Source organism: Ahaetulla prasina, chromosome 1 (genome assembly GCF_028640845.1).
Source record: "Ahaetulla prasina isolate Xishuangbanna chromosome 1, ASM2864084v1, whole genome shotgun sequence".
Taxonomy (NCBI): Eukaryota; Metazoa; Chordata; class Lepidosauria; order Squamata; family Colubridae; genus Ahaetulla; species Ahaetulla prasina.
Genome location: NC_080539.1, coordinates 366,382,906 through 366,408,854, shown reverse-complemented (window position 1 = coordinate 366,408,854; position 25,949 = coordinate 366,382,906). Strand labels below are relative to the sequence as shown.

The 25,949-nt window shown below is 45.0% G+C and overlaps 2 protein-coding genes across 3 annotated transcripts; both read left to right on the top strand.

Moving 5' to 3' along the window:
• Positions 1-3,170: 3,170 nt before the first annotated feature.
• Positions 3,171-10,988, top strand: MRPL54 (mitochondrial ribosomal protein L54). Its single transcript, XM_058163513.1, has 3 exons — positions 3,171-3,339; positions 6,455-6,608; positions 10,720-10,988. The coding sequence occupies exons 1-3, from the start codon at positions 3,237-3,239 to the stop codon at positions 10,850-10,852; spliced, it is 390 nt and encodes a 129-aa protein (XP_058019496.1). The 5' UTR covers positions 3,171-3,236; the 3' UTR covers positions 10,853-10,988.
• Positions 10,989-13,661: 2,673 nt separating this feature from the next.
• Positions 13,662-23,435, top strand: C1H19orf25 (chromosome 1 C19orf25 homolog). 2 transcript variants are annotated; one of them, XM_058163512.1, is made up of 3 exons: positions 13,662-13,731; positions 19,131-19,292; positions 23,237-23,435. In XM_058163512.1, exons 2-3 carry the CDS (start codon positions 19,157-19,159, stop codon positions 23,431-23,433), a joined length of 333 nt encoding a protein of 110 aa, XP_058019495.1. In that variant the 5' UTR covers positions 13,662-13,731; positions 19,131-19,156; the 3' UTR covers positions 23,434-23,435. The 2 variants fall into 2 exon arrangements, with proteins under 2 accessions (XP_058019495.1, XP_058019494.1); XM_058163511.1 differs by lacking the exon at positions 13,662-13,731 and adding an exon at positions 15,239-15,413.
• The last annotated feature ends 2,514 nt before the right edge of the window (positions 23,436-25,949 follow it).

Here is a 25,949-nt window from a genome sequence, read left to right as displayed (position 1 = left end):
GTTGTTAAGTGAATCTGGCTTCCCCATTGACATTGCTTGTCAGAAGGTCGCAAAAGCTGATCACATGACCCCAGGACACTGCAGTCGTCATAAATATGAAACAGTTGCCAAGCATCTGAATTTTAATCATGTGGCCATAGGGAAGCTGCAACGGTCATAAGTGTGAGCCATTATAACTTTGAATGGTCACTAAATGAACCGTTGTAAGTCGCGGACTACCTGTATTGATTAGCTGTATTGACTAGAGCTCAGGCACCTCTTTGCTTCTGGAGTTTAGCTTGAATACTTTGGATTTTCCTTTTTCAACTTGTCTAAGAGATATAATCTTAATGATGGTTGTCAGCATTTTTCTGTGTTCTGTAGTCATGGCTTGTTCCAGTTGCTCCTTGAGGTTATCTAAAGGGTGCCGGTATGTATTTAGTCTGCGGTAAGCATCCACGTTAATTAGCCATATCATTTTTCAGGTGCTTTGTTGAACTATTTTCCATCCAGTTGTGCAATTTAATGGAGGTTTATGTCTGACAGTGGTGGCCAGTGCATGCTGTCATAGGCATTTATGCAAAAAGAATAAATATCCTTGGTGGAGATTTGCCATGGGAATTCTGGGAAATTGGGGGGGGGTTTAAAGTCCACAAACCTTAATGTGGCCAAAGTCAAGAAACATTCTTAGATTGTAATTTCCACCAATGTTCATAGAAACATAGAAAACTGATGGTTGAAAAAGACCTACTAGCCCGTCATTTCTGCCTTTTGAATTTGTTTTTTGTTTTCTTTTAATTTTATTGTTTTTAATTATTTTTATATTTTATTTAATTTTTAATTTTTGTCGGGTGATGTTTATCCCAAGCATGTTAAAAATCAAATGTTTAAACTGTGAAAGCACCTAAAGGCAGGACAAGAAGTAATGGATGGAAACTAATCAAGGAGAGATCCAACCTAGAACTAAGGAGAAATTTCCTGACAGAATAATTAATCAATGGAACAAGTTGCCTTCAGAAGTTGCAGGTTCTCCAACACTGGAGATTTTTAAGAAGAGGTTGGACAAAAATCTGTCTGAATTGGTAATAAGGTTTCCTGTTTGAGCAGGGGGTCAGACTAGAAGACCTCCAAGATCTTTTCCAACTCTGTTATTTAGTTACTGATGACTGACACACAACCTCCCTTGGGAGTTGGTTCCACTGAGAGCATATGCACCAAGACAAATTCCTTGTGTGTCCAATCACACTTGGCCAATTAAAAAAAAATCCTATTCTATTCTATTCTATTCTATTCTATTCAAAGTTGCACTTCTCTTTCTGTGAAGAAATACTTTCTGACATTACTTTTGAACTTTCCTCTTGTCAGTTTGAGGTTATGCCCCCGTGTTCTTCATTTTTTGCTTAATGTTGAAAATACTGCCTTCTAGAACCTTATTCTCACCCATATAGTTAAAGTCGTACTGATTACGAGAGATGTGAACTGTAATTCAACAGCATCTGCCAGCCAACATAAGTTTTAAAATCAGCAATCTTAAATGAGTGGGTTCTAACTAAAAAAAAAATATCCAGGTGTGTAGACATCAACCCACAGCATTATTCTTTGTTGACCGTGGACTGGAAATGCCACATATTTGGAAGTTGTCCAAGTTCCCTAGGAACTGAGTTGTACGTACTACAGTACTAGTGAAGTTTATTTACAATCATTGACAGGTCAGATGTGGCATACTCAAAAACCACACTGAACATTAGATATAAGTCAATAAGTCATAAGTCAACCTTGGGCCGTGATAGCTCAGGCTGGTAAGAAGCCTGTTATTAGAACACAGAGCCTGCAATTACTACAGGTTCGAGCCCGGCCCAAGGTTGACTCAGCCTTCCATCCTTTATAAGGTAAGTAAAATGGGGACCCAGATTGTTGGGTGGGCAATAAGTTGACTTTGTAAAAAATATACAAATAGAAGGAGACTATTGCCTTATACACTGTAAGCCGCTCTGAGTCTTCGGAGAAGGGCGGGATATAAATGTAAACAAAAAAAAAAAGAAAATAAAATCATAAATAAAAATAGCTGAATCACTTGGGATTGGGTGGAATATAATAAACTGTATTATAATATATAACTGAAAAATAACTAGTTATTTTTGTAGTGAGGGATTCATTTTATTTTTATTTTGTCACAACAGTATACGTAAACATCAACATAAACAACAACACATCATAAAAGAAAAACATATATATAAGTAAAAGTATGCAACAACTATATTAATTTGATATAATGAAAGGGAACAATAGGACAGAAATGGTAGGCACTTTTGTGCTCTTATGCACGCCCCTTATAGTCCTTTTAGGATTGGGGTGACAGTTTTTGGTTGAAGTTTTTGGGATTTTGAGTAGAGACTGTAGTCAGGTAGTGAGTTCCAAGCATTAACAGCCCTGTTACAGAAGTCATATTTTCTGCATATTTGAGCTGTATATATTTTCATCTTTGCACAGGATTGAGCTGTACGCTAAATATCCCTTGGAACACAGGTTCTATTTAAAAATCATCTGGACTATCATGAAAAATCAGAATATGATAGGGAAGGAAAAGAACTGCACCAGTAGCCTGTTCTCCCAGTTATGGCAAGTCAGAATCCAATATAGACACTTTTCTGAGCAAATGTTATCAAGATTGGACTTCAACGACTGCGCCCAACTGACCAAGCGGGTTGGGGATGATGGGAGTGTCTTCTATTTGGACATCAACTATAATGAACATTTCACAATATTTCATAAGTGCAGGATCCTGTGGGGATTTTTCCCTGGAAGAAACCTATTGCAACCTATGAAATATTTATTTATATTTTTTTTATTTATATATATTTGTCAATCATATATAAGATAACATGTACAAGTATAAACATAATTTGGATACATGAAAAGAGTAAGTAAAAAAAGAATATTAGGACAGGGACGGTACGCACACGGGTGCACTTATGCACGCTCCTTTATATTTGTCTGTATATTTGATATATACAAATACAAATACTTTGTATTTGTCTGGATTTTTGCGATGCAGTACATTTGAGGCGGGCACCCGGTTGGGGAAGGGAGATGCTAAGCCGTCGTTGTAATCAGCGCTCGGCGATCGCAAAAGGAAACGGGAGGGGAAATGGAGGCAGACGAACTACGTTTCCCAGGATGCTCTCTGCTTCTGCGCAGACTCCGTGCGTCTGAACTGAAGCCGCCAGCCCCAGCAAGAGGGTAGGTTTGGAGGTCGCATGGCTTTGGTTGGGCTGCAGCTCCGGGCTGCTGTCTGCTCCTCGCTCTCCAGCCTTTCGTGGTGGCGGCTGACGGTCAGGAACTATGCTGCCAAAAAAACGGGTAAGCCAGACTGGAAGGGGATCCTCCATGGTCGGATGGGGCATGGGGGGCATCTAAGAGGAGCCTTGCACCCCTGGACAACCATTTGTCTGAAATGAATACTATAGCAAGGGTCTCCAACCTTGGTAACTAAGACTTGTGGACTTCAACTCCCAGAATGCCCCAGCCAGTTTTGCTGGTGAGGAACTCTGGGAGTTGAAGTCCACAAGTCTTAAAGGGAGCAAGGTTGGCGACCCCTGTACTTACAGGGTTTCTTGTCTGAGCAGGGGGTCCCATCCAACTTTGTTATTCTGTTAAAAGTGTTCTTCTTCCTTTGTTTATTTTTGGTAGATTGTTCTTCCGCATGGTGCTGTCACCCCAGCCTTTTAGAGCAGTGTCACCAACCAGTGGTCCATGGACCACTGGTGGTTCGCGAGAAAATTTTGGTGGTCCATAGAAAAAATATTTGCATTTTTATATTGCATTAAATACTATTTATCTTTTTAAAAAATTCATATTACTAGTCCACAGGATTTAAAATTATGAATTTAGTGGTCCCTGAGGTCTGAAAGGTTGGTGACCCCTGTTTTAGAGGGAAAGCGCCAGTGGATTAGTTTAAAACCGTATTGCTTTTAAACGTGTTTATTATTATTTTTTTATGCTTGCCAGTGTTTCTCAACGCTGTCAATTTTAAGATGTCTGGACTTCAACTCCCAGAATTCCCCTGCCAGCATTTTGGCTGAGGAATTCTGGGAGTTGAAGTCCATAAGTCTTAAAGTTAGGTTTTCTTGCCTGAGCAGGGGGTTGGACTAGAAGACCTCCAAGGTCCCACCCAACTTTGTTACTCTGTTAAAGGTATTCTTCTTCCTTTGTTTATTTTTGATAGATTGCTCTTCTGCATGGTGCTGTCACCCCAGCCTTTTAGAGGGAAAGCGCCAGTGGATTAGTTTGAAACCTTATTGCTTTTAAATGTGTTTATTATTATTTTTATGCTTGCCAGTGTTTCTCAATGCTGTCAATGTCTAGGCTTCAACTCCCAGAATTCCCCTGCCAGCATTTTGGCTGAGGAATTCTGGGAGTTGAAGTCCATACCTCTTAAAAGTCACTGAGATTGAAAAACACTGAATCTATAGTCTACCTTTAGCCACTACAGCAAACTTTCTTTTAGTTGTGTTATTCTAAGCTTTATATATTTTATATATTCTACATTGGTGGAAGTTCAGGCAATACACTAAGCCCAAACTAATCAAAATACTGGTAGTCCTCAATGTACGACCACAATGAGCCCAAAATTTATTGCTAAATGAGAGTTGTTAAGTGGATTTTGCCCCGCTTTACAAACTCTTTTGCCACAGATGTTAAGTGAATCACTTCAGTTGTTAAGTTAGTAACATTGTGTATGTCTAGTTTAATGGAAAAAAAGGACTAGGGAGTGACATCATAGCAGTCTTCCAATATCTGAGGAGCGTCCATAAAGAAGAGGGAGTCAAGCTATTCTCCAGAGCACCTGAGGGAAGGACAAGAAGCAATGGATGGAAACTATTCAAGGAGAGAAGCAACTTAGAACAAAGATGAAATTTCTTGACAGTGAAAACAATTAATCAGTGGAACAACTTGCCTCCAGAAGTTGTAAATGTTCCACCACTGGAAGTTTTTAAGAAGAGATTGGATAACCATTTGTTTGAAATAGTATATGGTCGCCTGTTTGAGCAGAAGTTTGGACTAGAAGACCTCCAAGGTCCCTTCCAACTCTGTTATTCAGTTCTATTCTAACATGGTTGTTATATGAACCTGACTTCCCCATTGACTTTGCTTCTCAAAAGGTCACAAAAGGTGATCACATGATCCTGGGACACTGCAACCGTCATAACTATGAGTCAATTGCCAAGCATCTGAATTCTAATCACGTGACATGGGGATGTTGCAACGGTTGGACATGTGAAAAATGGTCATGAGTCACTTTTTTCAATGGCACTGGTGCTTTGAACGGTCACTAAATGAACTCGAGGACTATCTGTATACCGTATAGCTTGAGGGTTATGTAAACCAGATGACTTGTATGTGCAGAAAGTAGCTAGTCCTCATGATAGCCATATTTGCAGAGCTTGTATCACAAAAAGGTGCCCTCTTCTCTGAGCGGCTTCCTGAAAGTATTTTTCTGGGGGCATTAGCCTGAGTTCCTTAGAGCAGGGATCTCCAGCCTTGGCAACTTTAAGACTCGTGGACTGCAACTCCCAGAATTCCCCGACTGGGAGTTGCAGTCCACGAGTCTTAAAATTGCCAAAGTTGGAGACCCTTGCCTTAGAGTGTGAAAAAGGACTATAAAAGCTTTTTTCCATATCCCCAGAGATGCTTTGACTTCCAGAGTGAGCCCTTTCCTACTCCTACTCCTAATCCTACTCCTACTCCTGAATAAATGTACTCATGTTTTATGCATACGCCAAAGCAGCCTCTGAAATATATATATTTCTAAGAGTTCTAAGAGTTGTAAACCTAATCTTGCGTAACTTCTTTTCCAAAAACACCACACTACTAACCAGAGCATACAAAACATTTGCTAGACCAATTCTAGAATACAGCTCGCCTGTTTGGAACCCTCACCACATCTCTGACATCAATACAATTGAACGTGTCCAGAAATATTTCACAAGAAGAGTTCTCCATTCCTCTGAAAACAACAAAATACCTTATCCCACCAGACTTGAAATCCTAGGCTTAGAAAACTTGGAACTCCGTCGCCTACGACAAGACCTAAGTTTAACTCACAGAATCATCTATTGTAATGTCCTTCCTGTTAAAGACTACTTCAGCTTCAATTGCAATAATACTAGAGCAACCAATAGATTTAAACTTAATGTCAACCGCTTTAATCTAGATTGCAGAAAATATGACTTCTGTAACAGAATCATCAGTGCTTGGAATACTTTACCTGACTCTGTGGTCTCTTCCCATAATCCTAAAAGCTTTAACCAAAAACTCTCTACTATTGACCTCACCCCATTCCTAAGAGGACCATAAGGGGCGTGCATAAGCGCACAAAACGTGCCTACCGTTCCTGTCTTATTGTTTTTCTTTTCTTCTTCCTATATACATATATGCTTATACCTCCTTATATATATATATTTCTTTTTCGCAGCGAAAGGCAAAATGAAAGGTCTTTCCAAAGAAGAACTGAAAGGCCCTGAAATATGCAAGGACCCGGTTAAGCTCACCACTCATGCTATGGGGGTGAACATCTACAAGGAAGGAAAGGATGTAGAGCTGAAGCCAGACTCCGAGTATCCTGAATGGTGAGCAGGAGCCCTTCTCGGTTACGATTGTGGGCAAAAGAGGAATGAGATTGGGGCCACAGAAGTCTTTTGCTTCTCTTTGCTATTGTGTTGTTCTGGGTAAACGAAGGACTCGATTTATGACCATCATGATGGAAATTCCGGATACCATGGTGGTCATAAGCTGAGGATTACTTGGATCAAATTTCCACTGCTTCCGAATGTCACTTCTTGTTCAAGTTTGAAAGCCTTTTGCCAACTGTCCATCAAAAGTTGTATTGGGTCCCGGTTTCTAGACTCTGCAAACATTGGCTTTCTTAATAAAGTTTCTAGTCCTTATGGCTGCAAAGGCAGACATAGGCCAGGACTGAACAAGTAAAAGTGGACGTTCCAGAACATTTTGGATTAGAGAAACTTTTATTATTGGCATCCTTCAGTCTCAAAAGACTATGGTATCGTGCTCTGGAAACAGCATCTAGTGTGGCTAAAAAGGCCAATTCGAGAGTGGCAATCCCTTCCACACTGAGGGCAGATACATTCTGTCCCCTGCCCAGCCCTCAGATTTTGCTGGTTCCAGGACTGCCTCTTTGCCTCAGCCTGCAAAGAGAAACAACATTATGGTTAGTCCTCAACGTACAACCGCAATTGAGACCAACATTTTCATTGCTAAACAAAGTTACCGTATATACTCGAATATAAGCCGATCCGAGTATAAGCCGAGGTCCCCAATTTTACCCCAAAAAACTGGGGTAAACTGGGGACTCGAGTATAAGCCGAGGGTGGGAAATGAGGCAGCTACCGGCCGGGGAAACCCTCCCTCCCTCAGCCGAGAGGGCTGGCGGCTCCCCCGCCCCGCCCTCTCACTGCACCGGCAGGGCTTCCCCGCGCTAATGCAAAAGCCCGCCAAGTTTGCGCCATCCGGTATAATGTGAAAAAAAGAAGAAAAAAAAAAACTCGAGTATAAGCCGTATATACTCGAGTATAAGCCGAGGGGACGTTTTTCAGCACAAAAAACATGCTGAAAAACTCGGCTTATACTCGAGTATATACGGTAAGTAAATTTTGCCCCATTATGCAACCTTTTTTTGCCCCAGCTGTTAAACGAATCGCTGCAGTTGTGAAATGAATTGTGCGGCCCTTTAATAAATCTGGCTTCCCTCCGTTGACTTTGCTTGTCAGAAGACAACTGAGAAGGTTATAGAGATGATCACGCTTGACAATTGGCGTGTCATAAATACACGCCAGTTGTCAAGCACCCGAATTTTGATCATGCGACCATGGGGATGGTGCAAGGGTCATAAGGTCATGGTTCCGAGTAATGGCCCAATCAGTTCTGGACTCTGTGGCTTTCCTCAAAGATCCATTTTATTGGGTACATCATATTGGCACGTTCAAATGTGAAACCAACTCTAAACATTTTCTGCGTTTTGTTATAATAAAAGGAATAGATCAGAGATGGGTCTCAGCAGGTTTGGACCAGTTCTGGAGAACTGGTAGCGGAAATTTTGAGTAGTTTGGAGAACCGGTAGTAAAAATTCTGATTGGCCCCACCCCCATCTATTCTCTGCCTCCCAAGTCCCATCTCATTGGGAGGAAATGGGGATTTTGCAATATCCTTCCTCTGGATTGGGGAAGGAATGGAGATTTTACAGTATCTTTCCCGTCACACCCACCAAGCCATGCCACGCCCACCAAGCCACACCCACAGAATTGGCAGTAAAAAATTTTGAAACCCACCACTGGAATAGATGTCACCCACCCCGCTAATGTCACTGGTCACGTTAACTAACCAGGTGGATAGCAGGCTGCTCAGCTACTCCTTCCGGTCATTACGAGCTCTCATTGAGACAACCTCGATTCTCACGGGACTTATCACTGTTATGTCTGGGAAGTGGCTCAACAGGCTAATGCAGTCTGTTATTAACACACAGCTGCCTGCAATTACAATTACTGCAGGCTCGAGTCCCACCAGGCCCAAAGTTGACTCAGCCTTCCATCCTTTATAAGGTAGGAAAAATAAGGACCCAGATTGTTGCGGGGGCAATACAAATTGACTTTGTATATAATATACAAATGGATGAGACTATTGCCTTACACAATGTAAGCCGCCCTGAGTCTTCGGAGAAGGGCGGGATATAAATTCAATTTTTTTTTAAAAAAATGTCTGGCATCTGGAAGGAAATTATCCCACAGCCCTTTCCCCCGGGGGTGAAATGCTACTGGTTCACACCAGTTCGGGCAAACCTGTAGTAATAAAAGCTATCGTTTTGTCCAAACTGGTATTTCCAACGATCAGCTGTGCCACGCAATTTATATTCGCTTGAAAGCAGGAAATCCTGCTTTCTAGCGAATTTAAATTATGCAGCACAGCTATTCCCCCCCCCTCACTGTTCTACTTACCTTCTTAAGCCTACTTTTTCTGCACGCAGCATGCGTTTGGCGTGCACTGTGCAGGCACATGTAACGTGCGTTTGGCACGCACTGCACATGTGCACTCACAGCGTGTGTTTGGCATGCACTGTGCATGTGTGTGTGCAGCGTGCGTTTGGCATGTACTGTGTATACGTGCGCGCAGTGTGCATTTGGCACGCACTGCGCATGCACGCGCAGCGAACCAGTGGCAAACGGCGGAGGATTTCACCACTGCCCTCCCCCCATATATATGGAAACTAAGAAACGAAGTAAAATGAATATGGCTTCAGCTACAGTTGTTTTGACAGTTGACATATAAGCATGAAAACCGGAACTCTGGGAGTTGAAGTCCACAGTTTGCAAAGGGGCCATAGTTGCCCATCCTTGATCGAGAGCAGGGCTGTCAAACTCAAGGCCCGTGGGCCGGATCCAGCCCGCAGGGTGCTTAGATCTGGCCCACGGGGCCGGCCTGGAAACAGCGAAGGACTGGCCCGCGGTGCAGTGTCCCAGGGTCATGTGATCCCCTTTTCTGACCTCCTGACAAGCAAAGTCAATGGGGAAGCCAGATTCACTCAACGACCATGTTACCAACTTAATTGCGGTGATTCACTTCATGGCAAGGGAGGGTATAAAATGGCACAACGCTCAATACCATTAGCAATGGAAATTTTGGGCTCAGTTTTTTTTTTTTTTGTTTACATTTATACCCCGCCCTTCTCCGAAGACTCAGGGCGGCTTACAGTGTATAAGGCAATAGTCTCATTCTATTTGTATATTTTTACAAAGTCAACTTATTGCCCCCCCAACAATCTGGGTCCTCATTTTACCTACCTTATAAAGGATGGAAGGCTGAGTCAACCTTGGGCCGGGCTTGAACCTGCAGTAATTGCAGGCTTTGTGTTCTTAATAACAGGCTGTACCAGCCTGAGCTATCCGGCCCCGGAAATATCCGGAATTATTGTGGTCATAATTCAAGGACTACCTGGACAGAGGTTTGGTCAGAACCGTAGTGGCTGGGTGGATAGAATGCAGTATTGCAGACTAATTCTGATGAATTCAGGAGTTTGATTCTCACCAGCTCAAGGTAGATTCAGCCTTTCATCCTTCTGTAGTTGCTAAAATTAGGAGCCAGATTGTTGGGAGCAATATGCTGACTCTGTAAACTGCTTAGAGAGGGCTGTAAAGCATAATATAAGTCTAGGTGCTATTGCTGTTGCTAATATTGTTTCACGGACGCGGTGGCTTAGTGGGTAAGGCGTTGAGCTTGTTGATCGAAAGGTCGGCCGTTCAGCGGTTCGAATCCCTAGTGCTGCCGTGTAACGGGGTGAGCTCCCATTACTTGTCCCAGCTTCTGCCAACCTAGCAGTTCGAAAGCACATAAAAAATGCAAGTAGAAAAATAGGGACCACCTTTGGTGGGAAGGTAACAGCGTTCCATGCGCCTTTGGCGTTGAGTCATGCCGGCCACATGACCACGGAGACGTCTTCGGACAGCGCTGGCTTGTCGGCTTTGAAACGGAGGTGAGCACCGCCCCCTAGAGTTGGGAACGAATAGCACGTATGTGCGAGGGGAACCTTTACCTTTAACACTGTTTCAGTCAGTCAGTTTCCTCCACAAAAAGCCACAGTCCCTGTTGTTTATAAACATTTCAAGATGCTGCATGACTCAATTTATTTTATCATGGCTTGTTTCTCTCCTTCTCTGTGTCTCCCCATACCAGGCTTTTCAATATGGACCTGGGGCCCCCTAAGAAGTTAGAAGAACTGGACCCGGACACTATGCAATACTGGCGTCTGCTCCGGAAAGAGAATACAAAATTAGGGAAAAAGATTTGGAAGACAAGACCATTTTGATGCTAATACTAAGACGTGAAACCGAGGCCACCTCAAGAAGGACTTGGGATATTAGGAAGTGGGATTCTGTTTTATTTTTAACTATTCTTATTCTTCTCTCTAAATAATGACCAATAAAAAGCTCTACTCTCTATAATTCTTACATTTTCCATTATCACACGTTTTCGTAAGGCATACTAGTTAAAGATTATAGCAGTACAGGTAATTCTCGGTTTATAACAGTTCATTTAGTGACCATTCGAAGTTACAGTGGCACTGAAAAAAGAGACTTATGACCAGTGGTGAGTTTCAAGAACTTTTACTACTGGTTCTGAGGGTGTGGCTTGGTGGGTGTGGCTTGGTGGGCGTCGCAGGGGAAGGATACTGCAAAATCCCCATTTCCTCCCAGTCAGCTAGGACTTGGGAGGCAGAGAATAGATGGGGGTGGGGTCAGTCAGAATTTTTACTACCGGTTCTCCAGAACTGGTCAGAACCTGCAGAAACCCACCTCTGCTTATGACCCTTTATCACACCTATGACCATTGCATCATCCCCATGGTCACATGATTAAAATTCATACATTTGATGACTGACATATTTATGACGGTTGCAGTGTCCTGGGGTCATGTGATCCCCTTTTGCCACCTTCTGACAAGCAAAGTCAGTGGGGAAGCCAAATTCACTTAACAACTGTGTTCACTAAATAATTGGGACGCTTCACTTAACTGTGCCAAGAAAGGGCTTAAAATGGGGCAAGACTCACTGTCTCGCTAGGCAACAGAAATTTTGGGCTCAATTGTGGTCGTAAGTCAAGGTCTACCTGTATTTTGTGATCTTGGCAACTTTTAAGAAAGTGGGATTCTGGGAATTGAAATCCACGTATCATAAAGTTGAGAAGGTTGGGGAACACTGAGTTATAGAATGTGAACTCTTAACACATTTGAAATAGCCCTGATGTGGTTGATTCGATTTGCACCATGAGAACTACACCGTAGAAGCTTAATTTAAAATATACCAAGGGTCTCCAACCTTGGCAACTTTAAGACTTGTGGACTTCAACTCTCAGAATTCCTCAGCCAGTTGTTGGCTGAGGAATTCTGGGAGTTAAAGTCCACAAGACTGAAACTTGCCAAGGCTGGAGACCCCTGGAATAGAATAGAACAGAATTTTATTGGCCAAGTGTGATTGGACACACAAGGAATTTGTTTTGGTGCATATGCTCTCAGTACATGAAAGAAAAAGAAAAAAAATACATCAAAGGTACAACATTTACAACACAAATGATGGTCATAGGTTGCAATTTAACCCTTAATGATAGCAACAAAAAGTTACAGTCATACAGTCATAAGTGGAAAGAGATGGGTGATGAAAACGATGAGAAGATTAATAGTAGTGTAGATTTAGTAAATAGTTTGACAGTGTTGAGGGAATTATTTGTTTAGCAGAGTGATGGCGTTCAGGAAGAAACTGTTCTTGTGTCTAGTTGTTCTGGTGTGCAGTGCTCTATAGCGTCGTTTTGAGGGTAGGAGTTGAAACAGTTTATGTCCAGGATGTGAGGGGTCTGTAAATATTTTCACGGCCCTCTTTTTGATTCGTGCAGTATACAGGTCCTCAATGGAAGGCAGGTTGGTAGCCATTATTTTTTATATAATTAGAAACTATATAAATATATAAACTATATAATTAGAAACTACGTTAGTATGAGCGACACCGATACCGGAACGCTGTAATGAATGAGTAAAGATGTGGTGTTAAAGGTTGAAATAGGTTTAATAAAAAAATTATTTTAAAAAAATAAATAAATAATAAAAAACCCAAAACCATCGCAAAAGTGCCAATCCAAAAAACCGTCTTGATCCAACGGAGTGAGAGAAGAAAAGGATTAAATTCACATTTCGGTCTTTCACAAGCAACCACGCCTTTGCATGGTGAGGGAACTAAATAAAGCAGGACACCCCCACCCCCACCCCCATTTGTTTCCTATTGCATTTCTTTCATCTTTTCCTGCAAATCAGCCAGAAACAATTCTGATCCAATTCTACAGAGGAATTATTGAGTCTGTCATTTGCACCTCCATAACTGTCTGGTTCGGTTCTGCAACCCAACAAGAAAAACACAGACTTCAGAGGATAATTAGAACTGCAGAAAAAATAATTGCTACCAACCTCCCTTCCATTGAGGACCTGTATTACTTCACGAGTCAAAAAGAGGGCTGTGAAAATATTTACAGAACCGTCACATCCTGGACATAAACTGTTTCAACTCCTACCCTCAAAACGACGCTATAGAGCACTGCACACCAGAACAACTAGACACAAGAACAGGTTTTTCCCGAAGGCCATCACTCTGCTAAACAAATAATTCCCTCAACACTGTCAGACTATTTACTGAATCTGCACTACTATTAATCTTCTCATAGTTCCCATCGCCAATCTCTTTCCACTTATGACTGTATGACTATAACTTGTTGCTGGCAATCCTTATGATTTATATTGATATATTGACCATCAATTGTGTTGTAAATGTTGTACCTTGATGAAGGTATCTTTTCTTTTATGTACACTGAGAGCATATGCACCAAGACAAATTCCTTGTGTGTCCAATCACACTTGGCCAATAAAATTCTATTCTATTTTATTCTAAAAAAAAAAAAAAAAACAATGATAGAGATCAATCTTGCGGGGGAGGGGTTGTATGTATACGTGTGCTTGTGTGCCTTGAGCGCTTCTCCGCCCCTATCGCGCATGTGCCACGTTCGCACGGAAACCGGAAGGGGGCGACCCGAAAGCGGAAAAATAGAAGAAGGGTAGAACGGGTAGGCGTGGCCTGCTGTGGGGCGTGGCTTGGGAAAGGGAAGGAGGGAGGGAATCAGGTGGTGGAGAGGAGGAGAGAGAGCGCAGGTGAGACGAGGAAGGGGGGGGTTATTTGGGGAGGGGTAAAGGTTAGGTGGGGGGGTGTCTGTAAATATAGAGGAAGTTTAGGGGAGCCTGATCTGGAGTTGGGGGGGTGAGGGCGGTTTGTTGAGGAGGTTGTAGGTCCTCCTGGGGCGGGCGCCCTGTTGGAGAAGGGAAATTGGGGAGGAGGGTGGGGGACTTGGAGGGAATGCCCCGTCTCGTGTGAAGGGGGTGACGCGGGAAAGAGACCGTGGTCTGTTGCTAAAGAGGGGCTTTGGGTAGGGCGTGTGCAGGCTTGGCACTGGGGGAAAGCTGGAGCTTGGGAGGAACGAATGATGGGGAAGAGAGCGAGGGTCTCCCGGGGGTTAGGGGGGGAGGGAAGCCAGGAGTAGAGCTGGTGGGTGGTGAGAAATATGGTGGGAGCTGCTGGGGGTGGGGTGGGTTGTTGCTAACTGAGCAGGAAGAACTGGAGTCTGTTGGTGGAGGGGAGTGGGAGGATCTGGTTATGGGGAGGGGTTCAGGATCCTTCCAGAGGAGCAGAAGAGAGCAGGTCTGAAGGAGAAGGTGACCCTTGGGTAGAGCCACCTGGGGTGGGGTGGGGGGGCTGGACAGGTGCAAGGAGCCTTCCAGGAGGGGAAGGGGGGTTTGAATCAGGTGGGGTGTGTTCATGTCCTAGATAGTTTAGCATGGGGGTGGGTGGGGGGAAAAGGGAAGGTAGAAGTAGGGGAGAAAAGAAGAGAGGATGAGAAAGGAAAGAAAGAAAAAATGGGGGGGGGGGCAAATTCAGCCAGGTGGGAAAGAAATGTGTATTTCCACCCACCCACCCCAGCCCTCCACTCCTCCAATGCACACTGCAAGGCACTAAGGAGAGGGAAGGTTTTGATGCAAACTGCTGCTGCTGGTAGAAATGGAGGAAGGGGATTGAAGCGGGCTGTTATGGCATGGCAGAGGGAGGGAGGGAGGGAGCCTGGGTGGGTGGGAGTAATATGCCAGGGGAAGGAAACGGAAGGGTCCAGGAAAATGATGGATCAGGGGGGAAAGAGGTCTATGGCATGGCTACTGGAGGGTAGAATCCAGGATCCGAGGGTGTGTGTATCTGTGCTTGCAATAGAGTGGGTGTGGTATCTGCAGAACGGGTGTATTCTGTATCAAACCCCCCCTCCCTTCACCATCCTCTCTCTCTTTTTCCCTGCATGCATCTTGCATTAAGCCATCCCTGGCGAAAGGGACTGCAGAAGTGAACATTCTGGAATGTGGTTGGGATGCATGGGCTGTCCTTCCTGCCTAGGGCAGCAATGAGGGCTTTTTTAAACTAGGGAAGGGGGAGGAAAAACCCGGAATTTCACAGCATCAGAGCCTTCTGCTCCCCCTCCCCACCTCTTCCAAAAAACCTTCCATTCACTCAATGCATCTCACTCCCCCACACTTACACAACGACATCTTCACACCTGCAGACTGGACTGCAGAGTTTCACAGGGATGGTGTGTGTGTGTGTGTGTGTGAGAGAGAGAGAGAGAGAGAGCGCGCTTGGATAAGTTGAGAGACCAAGATAATTAAATTTAACTCCTCCTGGTTCCCACTCCTGCGTTGACAAACAAGGGATGTTTTGATTGTGGTTTCTAGCCCTGTTGGAAGTGGAGGGAGGTGCTGAATGGAGACAAAACTGAGATGGAAGCAAACTATTCTTGGTAGGTGGAGGAGAGTTTGGATTAACTGAGATAATTTGTGGCATGGATGCCCTGGGACTTTTGGTTAAAAAGCCCTGTGGTTCTATTTTATAGTTTGTTTGTTTGTTTTTTAGGAGCGAATGCACAGATGATTAAATACCTAAAATTCCCATAGAAATCATAGGACTTTTCTTTGAACAACTCTTAGATTTTTTTTTAAAAAAAACAGAGCTATCAGGTTTTAATTAATTGCTTCTTGTGGGGCAATATCCTTTTAACTTGCATCAGGCAGGCGGATGCCTTACGAGAAAGGTGATTTTAAAACATAAAGAGGAACTGGTTTTTTATTTTTTTATTTTTACAGGAGGATTTTTTTGGCTTCAGAGGACTGCAAGGGGTGTGATGTTGATGCAGTAGCTTTTTCTTCTTGGGCACATCAGAATTTTTGGGGATCCCTTTTTGATGATAAAGGGAACTATTACATAAAGAGTGTTTTTTCAGCTTAATCGGAGGCATAACGCATCTTCATTTGTTTTAATTTCTTTTTTAAAAATGCACCGCAGTGCTTTTGATTTTCAGCGGTTGGCTACTGTATTTCAAAAGGGTGATTCTGGGGGATAGATTTGTGGGTATTCCTGAAGCTGGCTGATAATGAAGCAAGCATCTTTTTTTTTTTTTTTGTCTTTATTATGTTTCCCTCCTTACCTACAATTAATTAAATCAGGCAGTGTTTGCATTTGATAAAGCTATTGGGGTTTTTTTTTTTTTGGAAAGTGAAAACCATTTTTGAATGCTTTCAAATGAATAGCTTCTAGCGCTGACGGTCAAAAGGTTGTGTATGTTATTCTATTCCTTCTTTCCTAATTTAAAAGGGAGAAAAAAGGTGAAAGTAGCAATGTTTAGAATATGGGTTTCATAGAAGATAGTGTTATGCCTCCTGCTATAAAAATCATGTTTGGAAGCAGAGCAGAGTTGCAGCAATATCCTTTCCGGAAGCATTTTTTTACCTTTTGGTGGATTAAAATAATTGTTATTTTAAAAGCAACATTCTGTTCTAGTGTTAATGCAGAGAAGCTGGAGGGGAGGATGCTGGTGTTTTTAAAATGGCACTTGCGTTACATAAGGAAAAAATTAGGTTGCCTTTCCGTTTAAATTGAAACCGTTTTAGTCTGTTCATTTCACTATTAAAGCACACATAGTTAGGTTGCTTTCTAGTTACAGAAAACCACAAGGAATTATCTGCATAGGTTTTTATCCCCCAGAAAGGAAGGTGAAGCCTATTCATATGTAGTAAAAAAAAATAATCCAGATTTAGTAGTTGAATTCATATATTTTTTTTGGTTCAGATGACTTAAGTTCTGCTGCAAAATAGGCACATTGTAAAGGCAAATTTCACCAGCTAGCCCTTCTTCAATGTGACTTATGTAACTTATTAAAAAAAACCGAGATGGCAAATGCCATCTTAGAAACAGCAACATTCCCCCCTCCCCCCCGCCGCCCAGCTTCCCTTCTTAAATTCCTCATCCCACACCTGTACAAAGGATACTTTGAGTTGGTTTGATTCATTTAGGATATTTATTAATTCCAGTGATGGCAATTTGGGTCGATCGGGGAGTGTGATTTGATGACTGGATGGATCAGATGTGTTTTCCTCAGGCTGCTGTGTGTTTGTGTATGGATGCGTGTGCAGGCACTCACACCTTCAAGTGAGACTGAATTTCTGATGGTTATATGGAAAACATATTTGGAAATAGGTTGCCCTTGTCTCCTACTCCTTAGACTGAGGGAGAAGGACCAGCGCAAAATCCCCCCCCCCCAGCTGGCTTGGTGCCTAAGGCAGGATTAGAACTCGCAATCTCCTAATTTTGAGTCTGATGCTTTAACCGCTGCGTCAAACAGTGCCTGGGGGGTTTTTGAACTTCAGAACGCAAATGTCTATGGAGATTCACAGGCATCCAGGTCACGGTTGTGCCAAGGTTTTTTTTTTTTTTTTCAAGAAGCAACTGGACTTGCTTTGTTTTCTCTTGAAGACGTTTCGCTTCTCATCCAAGAAGCTTCTTCAGCTCTGACTGGATGGTGGGGAATGGAAAGATTGATATTCCTTGCAGACAACTGGTCATTTGCGTCCTTTTTAGGGAGTCGTTGAGGCCACCTGGTCGGCAGGGTCAGCTGAGTAGTGTAAATGGGTGTGGAGCCTTCTTGGAACGGCCGATAAGGACTGTGTTGAGAATGCAAGTTCGTACAGAGGAATAAAAACCCCTGACTGAACAGTTTCTTCAGCTTGAACTGCTTGTAATTTAAGATTGGAGTTCCTTTTCGCATGGACAGGTAGTCCTCGACCTATGACCCCAATTGAGACCAGCGAATCGCTTTCAGTTATTCACTTAACACGGTGGTTAAGCAAATGTGATTTCCGCCACATGACTGCTTGTTGGAAACTTGAATGGGAAGGTCGAAAATGGCGATCATGTGACCTCGGGATAGCGTAACTGTCATCAATACATGCCAAGCATCCAAATTTTGATCCCCGTGACCATGGAAACGCTGCAGCGGTTGTAATTGGAAGTACAGGCAGTCCCCAACTTTACAACAGGTCATTTAACGGCCATTCAAAGTTACAATAGCATGGGGAAAAAAGGGACTGACGCACTTAATGACCATTGCAGCATCCCCACGGCCGTGTGGTCAAGATTCAGACACTCGGCCACCGGCTGACGTTTGTGACCGTCGTGCTGGCCCCAAGGTCAGGCGATCCAACGTTTTGCGTCACCTTCTTAACAAGCCAAGTCAATTGGGGGAACCAGGTTCGCTTAACCAACCGGGTTGCTAACTTTTTAAACCGCTGCGATGATTCGCTTAAGGCAGCGGTCCTCAACCTGTGGGTCGGGACCCCGTTGGGGGTCGAATGACGATTTGCCAGGGGTCGCCTAAGACCATCGGAAATATGGGAAGTATACTTGCGAGTCGAAGAATCGCGCTCCAATGGTTGACTTCACAAGCCAGCTGCAGGCTCTTCAAATCGCTAGACGAATTCGGCTTCAGGCGCGATGAATTAAAAAAAAGAGAAATCTTTGCTTTGATGTCTCCCTCTCAAGCCAGCTGCAATCACTCCCAATCGCTAGCCTAATCTGGCTTCAGGCGCCATAAACTTAATAGGGGAGGAGTCTCCGCTTTAATGCCTCCGTCCTCAAGGCAATCGCAAGCAGTTCAGATCGCTAGCCAATATGGCTTCAGGCGCGATAAATTCAAAACGAAAATAATTTTACGGTTGGGGGTCGCCACATCGTGGGGAATTGTATTAAAGGGGTCGCCACATCATGGGGAATTGTATTAAAGGGATCGCAGCACTATAAAGGTTGAGAACCACTGGCTTAAGGACTGTGACAAGAAAAGTCGCACAAGGGGGCAGAACACAGATGAAACGTCTCACCTAGCCACATCGGTTTGGGGCTCGGTTGCGGTCGTAGGTCGAGGACTATCCGTGCCGTTTTTAAGTCGCTTTTTCCAGGGTCACTAAATGACTGGTTGTAAGTAGAGGACTACCTGGAAAGCCGGTCCATTTCTATGCAAGCTTTATCACAGGGGTCTCCAACCTTGGCAACTTTAAGCCTGGAGGCTGGGGAATTCTGGGAGTTGAAGTCCACCAGGCTTAAAAGTTGCCAAGGTTGGAGACCCCTGCTTTATTAGAACAAAGATCCAACCCTTTTGTTTCTCTCTCCAACTCTTCTGTCCTTCCAGTGCCCTCTGGCACCTGTTTCCAAGCAATGACCTCAAAGGCCAAGAAGCGGGTGGTACTCCCCACACGCCCTGAGCCCCCCAACACAGAGCAGATTCTTGAAGATGTCCAGCGTGCCCAGCCTAACGACCCCGTTTTTGTCCTCCTGGTGGAGCCCAATGAAGGTATGAAGAGCCTGGCCCATATATACTGTCTTTCGAACTTCAGGTTGCAAAATAAATGCAGGGAAGGGACTAGGTTATCCCAGGTTTTGTTTTTTTTTAAGGGGGGGGGGGAGGGGGGAGAAATCTCATGGCAAGTGAGAATCCAGACCAAAGCTTAACGTGGATGAAACGGCATGTAAAGGATAAATATTGTGCCAAGGTGCCAGGCATAGTGCCCTGAATGCAGAGGAAAAGGCTAGAGTTTCCATCCGTCACTAAAAAAGTAAATTGTAATAGACTGTGCAAATGACCTTGGGAGACAGAAGGAAGAGCTGCAGACTAGGCAATGGTCAGATCAGGAACGGCTTAGCCCAGTGGTGGCTAACCTTTTTGCCATCGCGTGCCAGGGGTGGGGAGGGGGTGGATGGGGTCACGCACACGCGTGCCCACACCCATAATTCTATGCGCCCCATCCCTGCGTATGCGTCCCCCCCCCCGGTTCCTGGCACGCAATGGCACTGTAAGCCCGTTTTTGGTCTCCCCAGCCTCCAGAGCCTTTCTAGGAGTCTGGGGAGTGTGAAAATGGCCTTCCCCACCTTCCCAGAGGCCCTCCAGAGTTGGCAAATGGGCCATTTCTGGCCTCCGGAGGGTCTCTGGGGGGGGGGAAGGCTGTTTTTGCCCTCCCCAGACTCCTAGAAAGGCTCTGGAGGCTGGGGAGACCAAAAAACGGACCTTCCCCACCATCCCCCGAGGCCCTCCTGAGGCAGAAAACAGCCTGTTTCCCTATTTCTGGTGGGCCCAGAAGGCCCATGCACATGCCAGAGCTGAGCTCCCGTGCCCACCGATATGGTTACGCGTGCCACCACGGGCTTAGCCTGCAGGAGGAATGGGGGCAGAGCAAATGTAACAGTAACAGAGTTGGAAGGCCCCTTGGAGCTCATCTAGTCCAACCCCCCCTGCTCACATAGCGAGACCTGTCCTAGGGATTCGAACTGCTGAACTGGCAACCTTTCTGATCGGCCTGCTCAGTGTCTTAGCCACTGAGCCACCTAGTCGGGTATAATGTCTCAGAAGGGATCCTCGTGGACGTGTCAAGATGAGGGAGGAGAGGTGTATGTTCAGGTTCTGTTACACCGCCACCATCACCCCTAAAAGATCTGCTGATTTTGGGGAGGCAAATTGGGCATTCCAACCCCACCCAATGGAAAAGGTTGATGAAAGAATTGGCTGTGCTAACTTATGGGTGCTAGGAAGCTGTATTCAGGTCGCCCCCCCGCCCCCAGCCAGCACACTAAAAGCATCCTTTGAGTTTACAGACAATGCTAAGCCACAAAACCTGGTTTGTGAGCACGCGCGCCCACGAGCGGACCGGTAACGATGGGTTTTGAAACCCGCCCCTGAGCCAGACCCATTGAGGCAGAGCCCCCCCCCCACACACACACACCTTTTGGGTACCGGGGACTGGATCTGTGGAGACAGGTGCTGCCTGCATCCACGGATAGAGCTTTGCTTGTTTGCGCAGACTGGTTACTGCAGCGGTTCTCAATCTGTGGGTCGCGACCCTGTTGGGGGTCGAATGACGATTTGCCAGGGGTCGCCTAAATATGGGAAGTATACTTGCGAGTCGAAGAATCGTGCTCAAATGGTTGACTCCACAAGCCAGCTGCAGGCTCTTCAAATCGCTAGCCGAATTTGGCTTCAGGCGCGATGAATTAAAAAAGAGAGAAATCTTTGCTCTGATGTCTCCCTCTCAAGCCAGCTGCAATCACTCCCAATCGCTAGCCTAATCTGGCTTCAGGCACGATAAACTTAATAGGGGAGGAGTCTCCGCTTTAATGCCTCCGTCCTCAAGGCAATCGCAAGCAGTTCAGATCGCTAGCCAATACGGCTTCAGGCACGATAAATTCAAATAATTTTATGGTTGGGGTCGCCACATCGTGGGGAATTGTATTAAAGGGGTCGCAGCACTATAAAGGTTGAGAACCACTGGGTTACTGGCATGCCAGTACAGGTCCAGAGACTGGGAGTTAGGGACCCTTGCGTTAAAGAATTTCCCAACTTAGCATGATGGGTGAACCAGTCAGTTTAGGATTAACTACAGTCTGTCCTTTATGACTTTTTAAACAACTCCTAAGTCAGGGGTGGGAGACTGTGGCCCCTTTTATGACTTGTGGACTTCAAGCATGCTGGCTCAGGAATTGTGGGAGTTGGAAGTCCACAAGTCATAAAGGGGCCATAGTTTCCCACCTCTGTGACCTAAATAAATGCACTGTGGATTGAGTCTCAGTGTGGCCTTAGCACTCCTGAGTCCTACTGAAGCTGCTGGTGAAATATTTAGCCATTCTAGAATTAATTCTCATTGTTTTGGATGAAGCTCAGCTTTTATTAGAAATAGAGGAAGTTGTCTTAAATTGAATCCAGCTGGAAATCAAATAAGTTTCTTTTGGGGAATAACTGTTCTCCAGAACTTCTTTTTAGATGTTTTGTTAACAATTATCTTAATATAAAACAGAAATGAGGATGATGGGGAAAAGGGAAGAAAAGGGTAAGAAAGATGTATGTACAGTGGAAAAGAAAAAGACAATTGACTTCCAACTTTTTTGAGCGGTGGCTCAGGGGTTAGGATGTTGAGCTTGTCAATCGAAAGGTCGGCAGCTCGGTGGTTCGAATCCCTAGTGCTGCCGTGTAACGGGGTGAGCTCCCGTTACTTGTCCCAGTTTCTGCCAACCTAGCAGTTTCGAAAGCATGTAAAAATGCAAGTAGGAAAAATAGGGACCACCTTTGGTGAGAAGGTAACAGCGTTCCGTGCGCCTTTGGCGTTGAGTCATGCCGGCCACATGACCACGGAGACATCTTCGGACAGCGCTGGCTCTTCGGCTTTGAAACGGAGATGAGCACCGCCCCCTAGAGTCGACAACGACTAGCACGTATGTGCGAGGGGAACCTTTACCTTTTAAAGTACAGAATGGAATTACAGCCTTCACTTTTTACTTTTACAAACTTAACAAATATTAGCCACTTCTATATCAGCCAGTTCTATTAATCAGCAAAATCAAGAGTTCATTTTCTTCTGTCCCAAGCACAAAGTCCAGAAACGAAGCTGGTTATGTTCTTTTTTCTAATAGGAAATGTCAATTTTGCCATTTTTGCTAGCTTCACCTTTTCCATCCATTTTTTAGTGGTGGGGATTGATATATGTTTCCATTTCTGTGCATATTAAATTCTCGCTGTGGCCAGCTTATACAATGATAAAGTTCCAAATCTTTTAGGGAGATTTATCAGGTTTCAATTTTATATTAGTTATGTTTGCACTATAACATGAATCTGACTGCATTGTAACATGAATCTGAACCCAATTGTTCTCCGAAGCCTCTGACTGGGTTCTATGTAGCTGAGCCTAGATGTGTCATATTGAAACTAAGAGGATCTGGGTGCCAATCAATGCTATTACGGCATTAAGCTGTTGTCGTGTAGGTGCTCCGCAAAGGTAGCACACTTTATTTCTGTCTGAGGAGTCCTTGGTGCTCTCTGAGCTTGGTTCTTTTTCTTGTAAACGTCTCATTACCAAACTAGATAACATCATCAGTGCTAGTGGAGAGCAGAGATTAACACCAAGATTAACATCAGGCCCACAATCAAGAAGTAAACAGTACCCCGATCAAGGAACTGCCAAACAAGCTAATAGTAAACAGCCCAACCAAAGAATCTACAGCGGCACTGTCACCAAAAACTGACAGAGCAAGTCACTAGAATATAAAACAAGAGCAACCCCCCCTCCCTACCAGCACTGATGATGTTGCCTAGTTGGGTCATGAAACGTCTGCAAGAAAACAACCAAGCTCAGAGCACCAAGGACCCCCTCGTTTTAACTACAAGCTACAAAATTTCTCCTCTATCGTTATCTCCGTCTCTCTTTTCTCCCACCCTCCACCCCATCCCGGTTCCCCCGTTTTGCCTGCCTTCAGATTTGCCCACCCCCACGAAGAATGAAGATCCAGAGGCCAAGAGGGAGCGCCTCTACCGGCTGACCCAGTCCTACGTGGAGATGAATCACCGCCTCCAGAAGGCCTGCAGTTTGCTCAAGGAGAAGTGCGAGGAGCTGAAACTGGCCGGAGCAACCCTGGAGCAGGGCATTTTAGAGATGAAGCAGAGGGCTTTGTGAGATACTTTTTTGGGGGGGCGGGAAGTGACCACAGTCGAGTTTGACCCGCGTTCCCCCCTTACAGGATCCATGCCATGCTTGAAAACAAAAACTAAAGACTCGCCATTGTGATGTGATTTCAGCATGCCTACGCTACACATCTTCGACACCGTCTGTGTTTTCGGTTCCGTGAATTGTGTGTCCAAGCCAGCCGTCCACTACAACAAGCCTCCGGAGGGCCTGGATCTCTTCGCTGTGCTCACGCTGAGATGCCCAGTTGTGCAGTTAGCGTTGTTCTTATTGTTTTGGCCGTAGATTCGCTGTTGCTTTTAGTTCTCCGCAGCGCCATTGGCCCTTGTTTCGTTTTCTTCACACAAGACGTTCAGAACAAAACCCCTCCCTTTGGGGAAAGCCAAGGGGAAGTTTCCGCAGAGTTCACACACGCACAGAGATAGGCTGGGACAAGTGGTTCTTTGTGGGAGGGGAGGGGGTGGGGTGAGAAAAATCACCATTTGCCCCAGGGGCAGTTCCCCCATAATTTTTATGCCATGACATCTCCTTCGTTCCAATACGATTTCTCTCTCTGGTACTGCCTGGAAGACGATGCCATCGCCACCGCTATCCGCGAGATGCTGGTTGCCTACGGTTTCCATGGCTACGTTGAACATCAGGACCACGTGGCCGGGAAGCCAATGTTGGCCTCCGTGAATGAGATCATCCAAAGCAGCCGACTGGCCATCGTCCTCTTGACCCCGCATTCAATGACTGACCCTTGGTGCCAGCGCATTTTGGAATGGAACCTGGTCCATACCGTAACCCAGAAGGGGGCGAAGGTCATCCCGGTTTATGTGGACATCACTCCGGAACAAATGCCTCCCACCTTGAGACACCTGACCGGACTCAAATACCGCGAGAGATTCTTTAAGAAGCGGCTGCTCGACAGCTTGAAGAAGACCAGAGCGCCATGTTGTCCCAGCACCACCACTGGCTAAAAGCACCATTGACTTCTGATGGACTTGAGAAGTAGACTTGGGGAGGGGGTGGTCGGGCGGGGAGGGGAGGTGGCCAAGGCAGCTTGGTCATTCCATTTGGACCATCACCAGAATTGTATCCGATTCATTTTGGTGTTTGACATAGGCCCCATTGTGTCGTGGGTGATCACCGTAAAAATGGAACCCCATAGTAGTAGTAGTAGTAGCACCTAGAGCTGATCTGTAAGAAGGCCTTTAAAAACAAACCGTTAGCTGTTTGGGAAGAGAGGCAGGGAAGGGGAGGGGGATACTGTTCGTTGTTTGTCTGCTACTAAGGGGTGAGGATCGGTATAGAAAGCCAAGCCAGGTTCCTAAGACTGCTGGTTGTGATACTTGACTTAATTTAAGGAGCTCTTATTAAAAAGCAGTTTTTGGACAACTTTTGAGCGTGTGAGCTTTCTCGTTCTCCAGCTTCGTGGACAAACCATTACTCTCTTTGAATTGGAGGGATATGGATGCAGATTGTTTTCAAACTCTGGGGAAGAATCTGCAATAACAGGAAGTCCAAAAACATTTAAAAAAAAAAAAAACCTTAAAATTTCAAGGTGGAGAAACACTATGCAGCTAGTCCTCGACTTACGGCCACAATTGAGCCCAGGATTTCTGTTGCTGAGCTAGGCGTTTGTTAAGTGAGCTTTGCCCTGTTTTTACAACCTCTCTTGCCATACTTTTAAGTGCATGGGTACAGTTGTTCGGTTAGCAACAAGGTTGTTAAGTGAATCCGGCTTCCCCCTTGACTTAGCTTGTCAGAAGGTCGCAAAAGGGGATTGCGTGGGCCCGGGACACTGCAACCGTCATAAATATGAGTCGGTTGCCAAGCGGCTGAATTTTGATCGTGTGATCACGGGGATGCTGCAATGGTCATGAGTGTGGGAAATGGTCATAAGTCATTTTTTTCAGTGCCGTAACTTTGAATGGTCATTAAATGAACTCTTGTAAGTCGAGGACTACCTGTGTTAGATAGCAGCGTACAGGGGGTTTCACAGCTGTGTTTTTCAACCTGGGAACATTAAACCAGCGGTCACAGTGGTTCACGAGAAAATTTTGGTGGTCCACAGAAAAATTATTTGCATTTTTTATATTGCACTAAATCAGGGATTCTCAAACTATGGTCCCTGGGACAGATGCGTGCAATGAACATTTGTGTTGCTGCAGAGATTCTCCCCCTTCTGGGTCTTTTTGTGTGGGTCGGAGAGGGGGCAGAAATTCCCACTTGGGGTCTGCTTCGGCCTCCTGGTGCGGGGCTTTGGGCGAAGGCTGGGGGGAAGTGCCACTGGTGGTGAAGAGCCGGAGGGCCTCGTTCCAGTGGGATTGCATCATGGTCTGGAACTGGCTGACCAACTCAGCCTGCTGAGTCTCTAGGCGCCGGCACCTGGCCTTGCACTCTTGCAGGTCTTCCCTCTGCTTGGAAAGCCTATGCTCCTAGTCCTCAGTGAGTTGCTTCTGCTAAGCCTCCTTCTCAGTCAGATCCAATTTGAACTGAGCTGTTTTGCCAACTCTTTCTCG

Excerpts from the sequence above, each read along its gene's own strand:
- MRPL54 (XM_058163513.1), top strand. The coding sequence starts at position 3,237 with ATGGCTTTGGTTGGGCTGCAGCTCCGGGCTGCTGTCTGCTCCTCGCTC. Across the intron at positions 3,340-6,454 it reads CTATGCTGCCAAAAAAACGG|CGAAAGGCAAAATGAAAGGT; the intron begins GTAAGCCAGACT and ends TCTTTTTCGCAG. Across the intron at positions 6,609-10,719 it reads GACTCCGAGTATCCTGAATG|GCTTTTCAATATGGACCTGG; the intron begins GTGAGCAGGAGC and ends TCCCCATACCAG.
- C1H19orf25 (XM_058163511.1), top strand. The coding sequence starts at position 15,377 with ATGGAGACAAAACTGAGATGGAAGCAAACTATTCTTG. Across the intron at positions 15,414-19,130 it reads ATGGAAGCAAACTATTCTTG|TGCCCTCTGGCACCTGTTTC; the intron begins GTAGGTGGAGGA and ends CTGTCCTTCCAG. Across the intron at positions 19,293-23,236 it reads CCTGGTGGAGCCCAATGAAG|ATTTGCCCACCCCCACGAAG; the intron begins GTATGAAGAGCC and ends GCCTGCCTTCAG.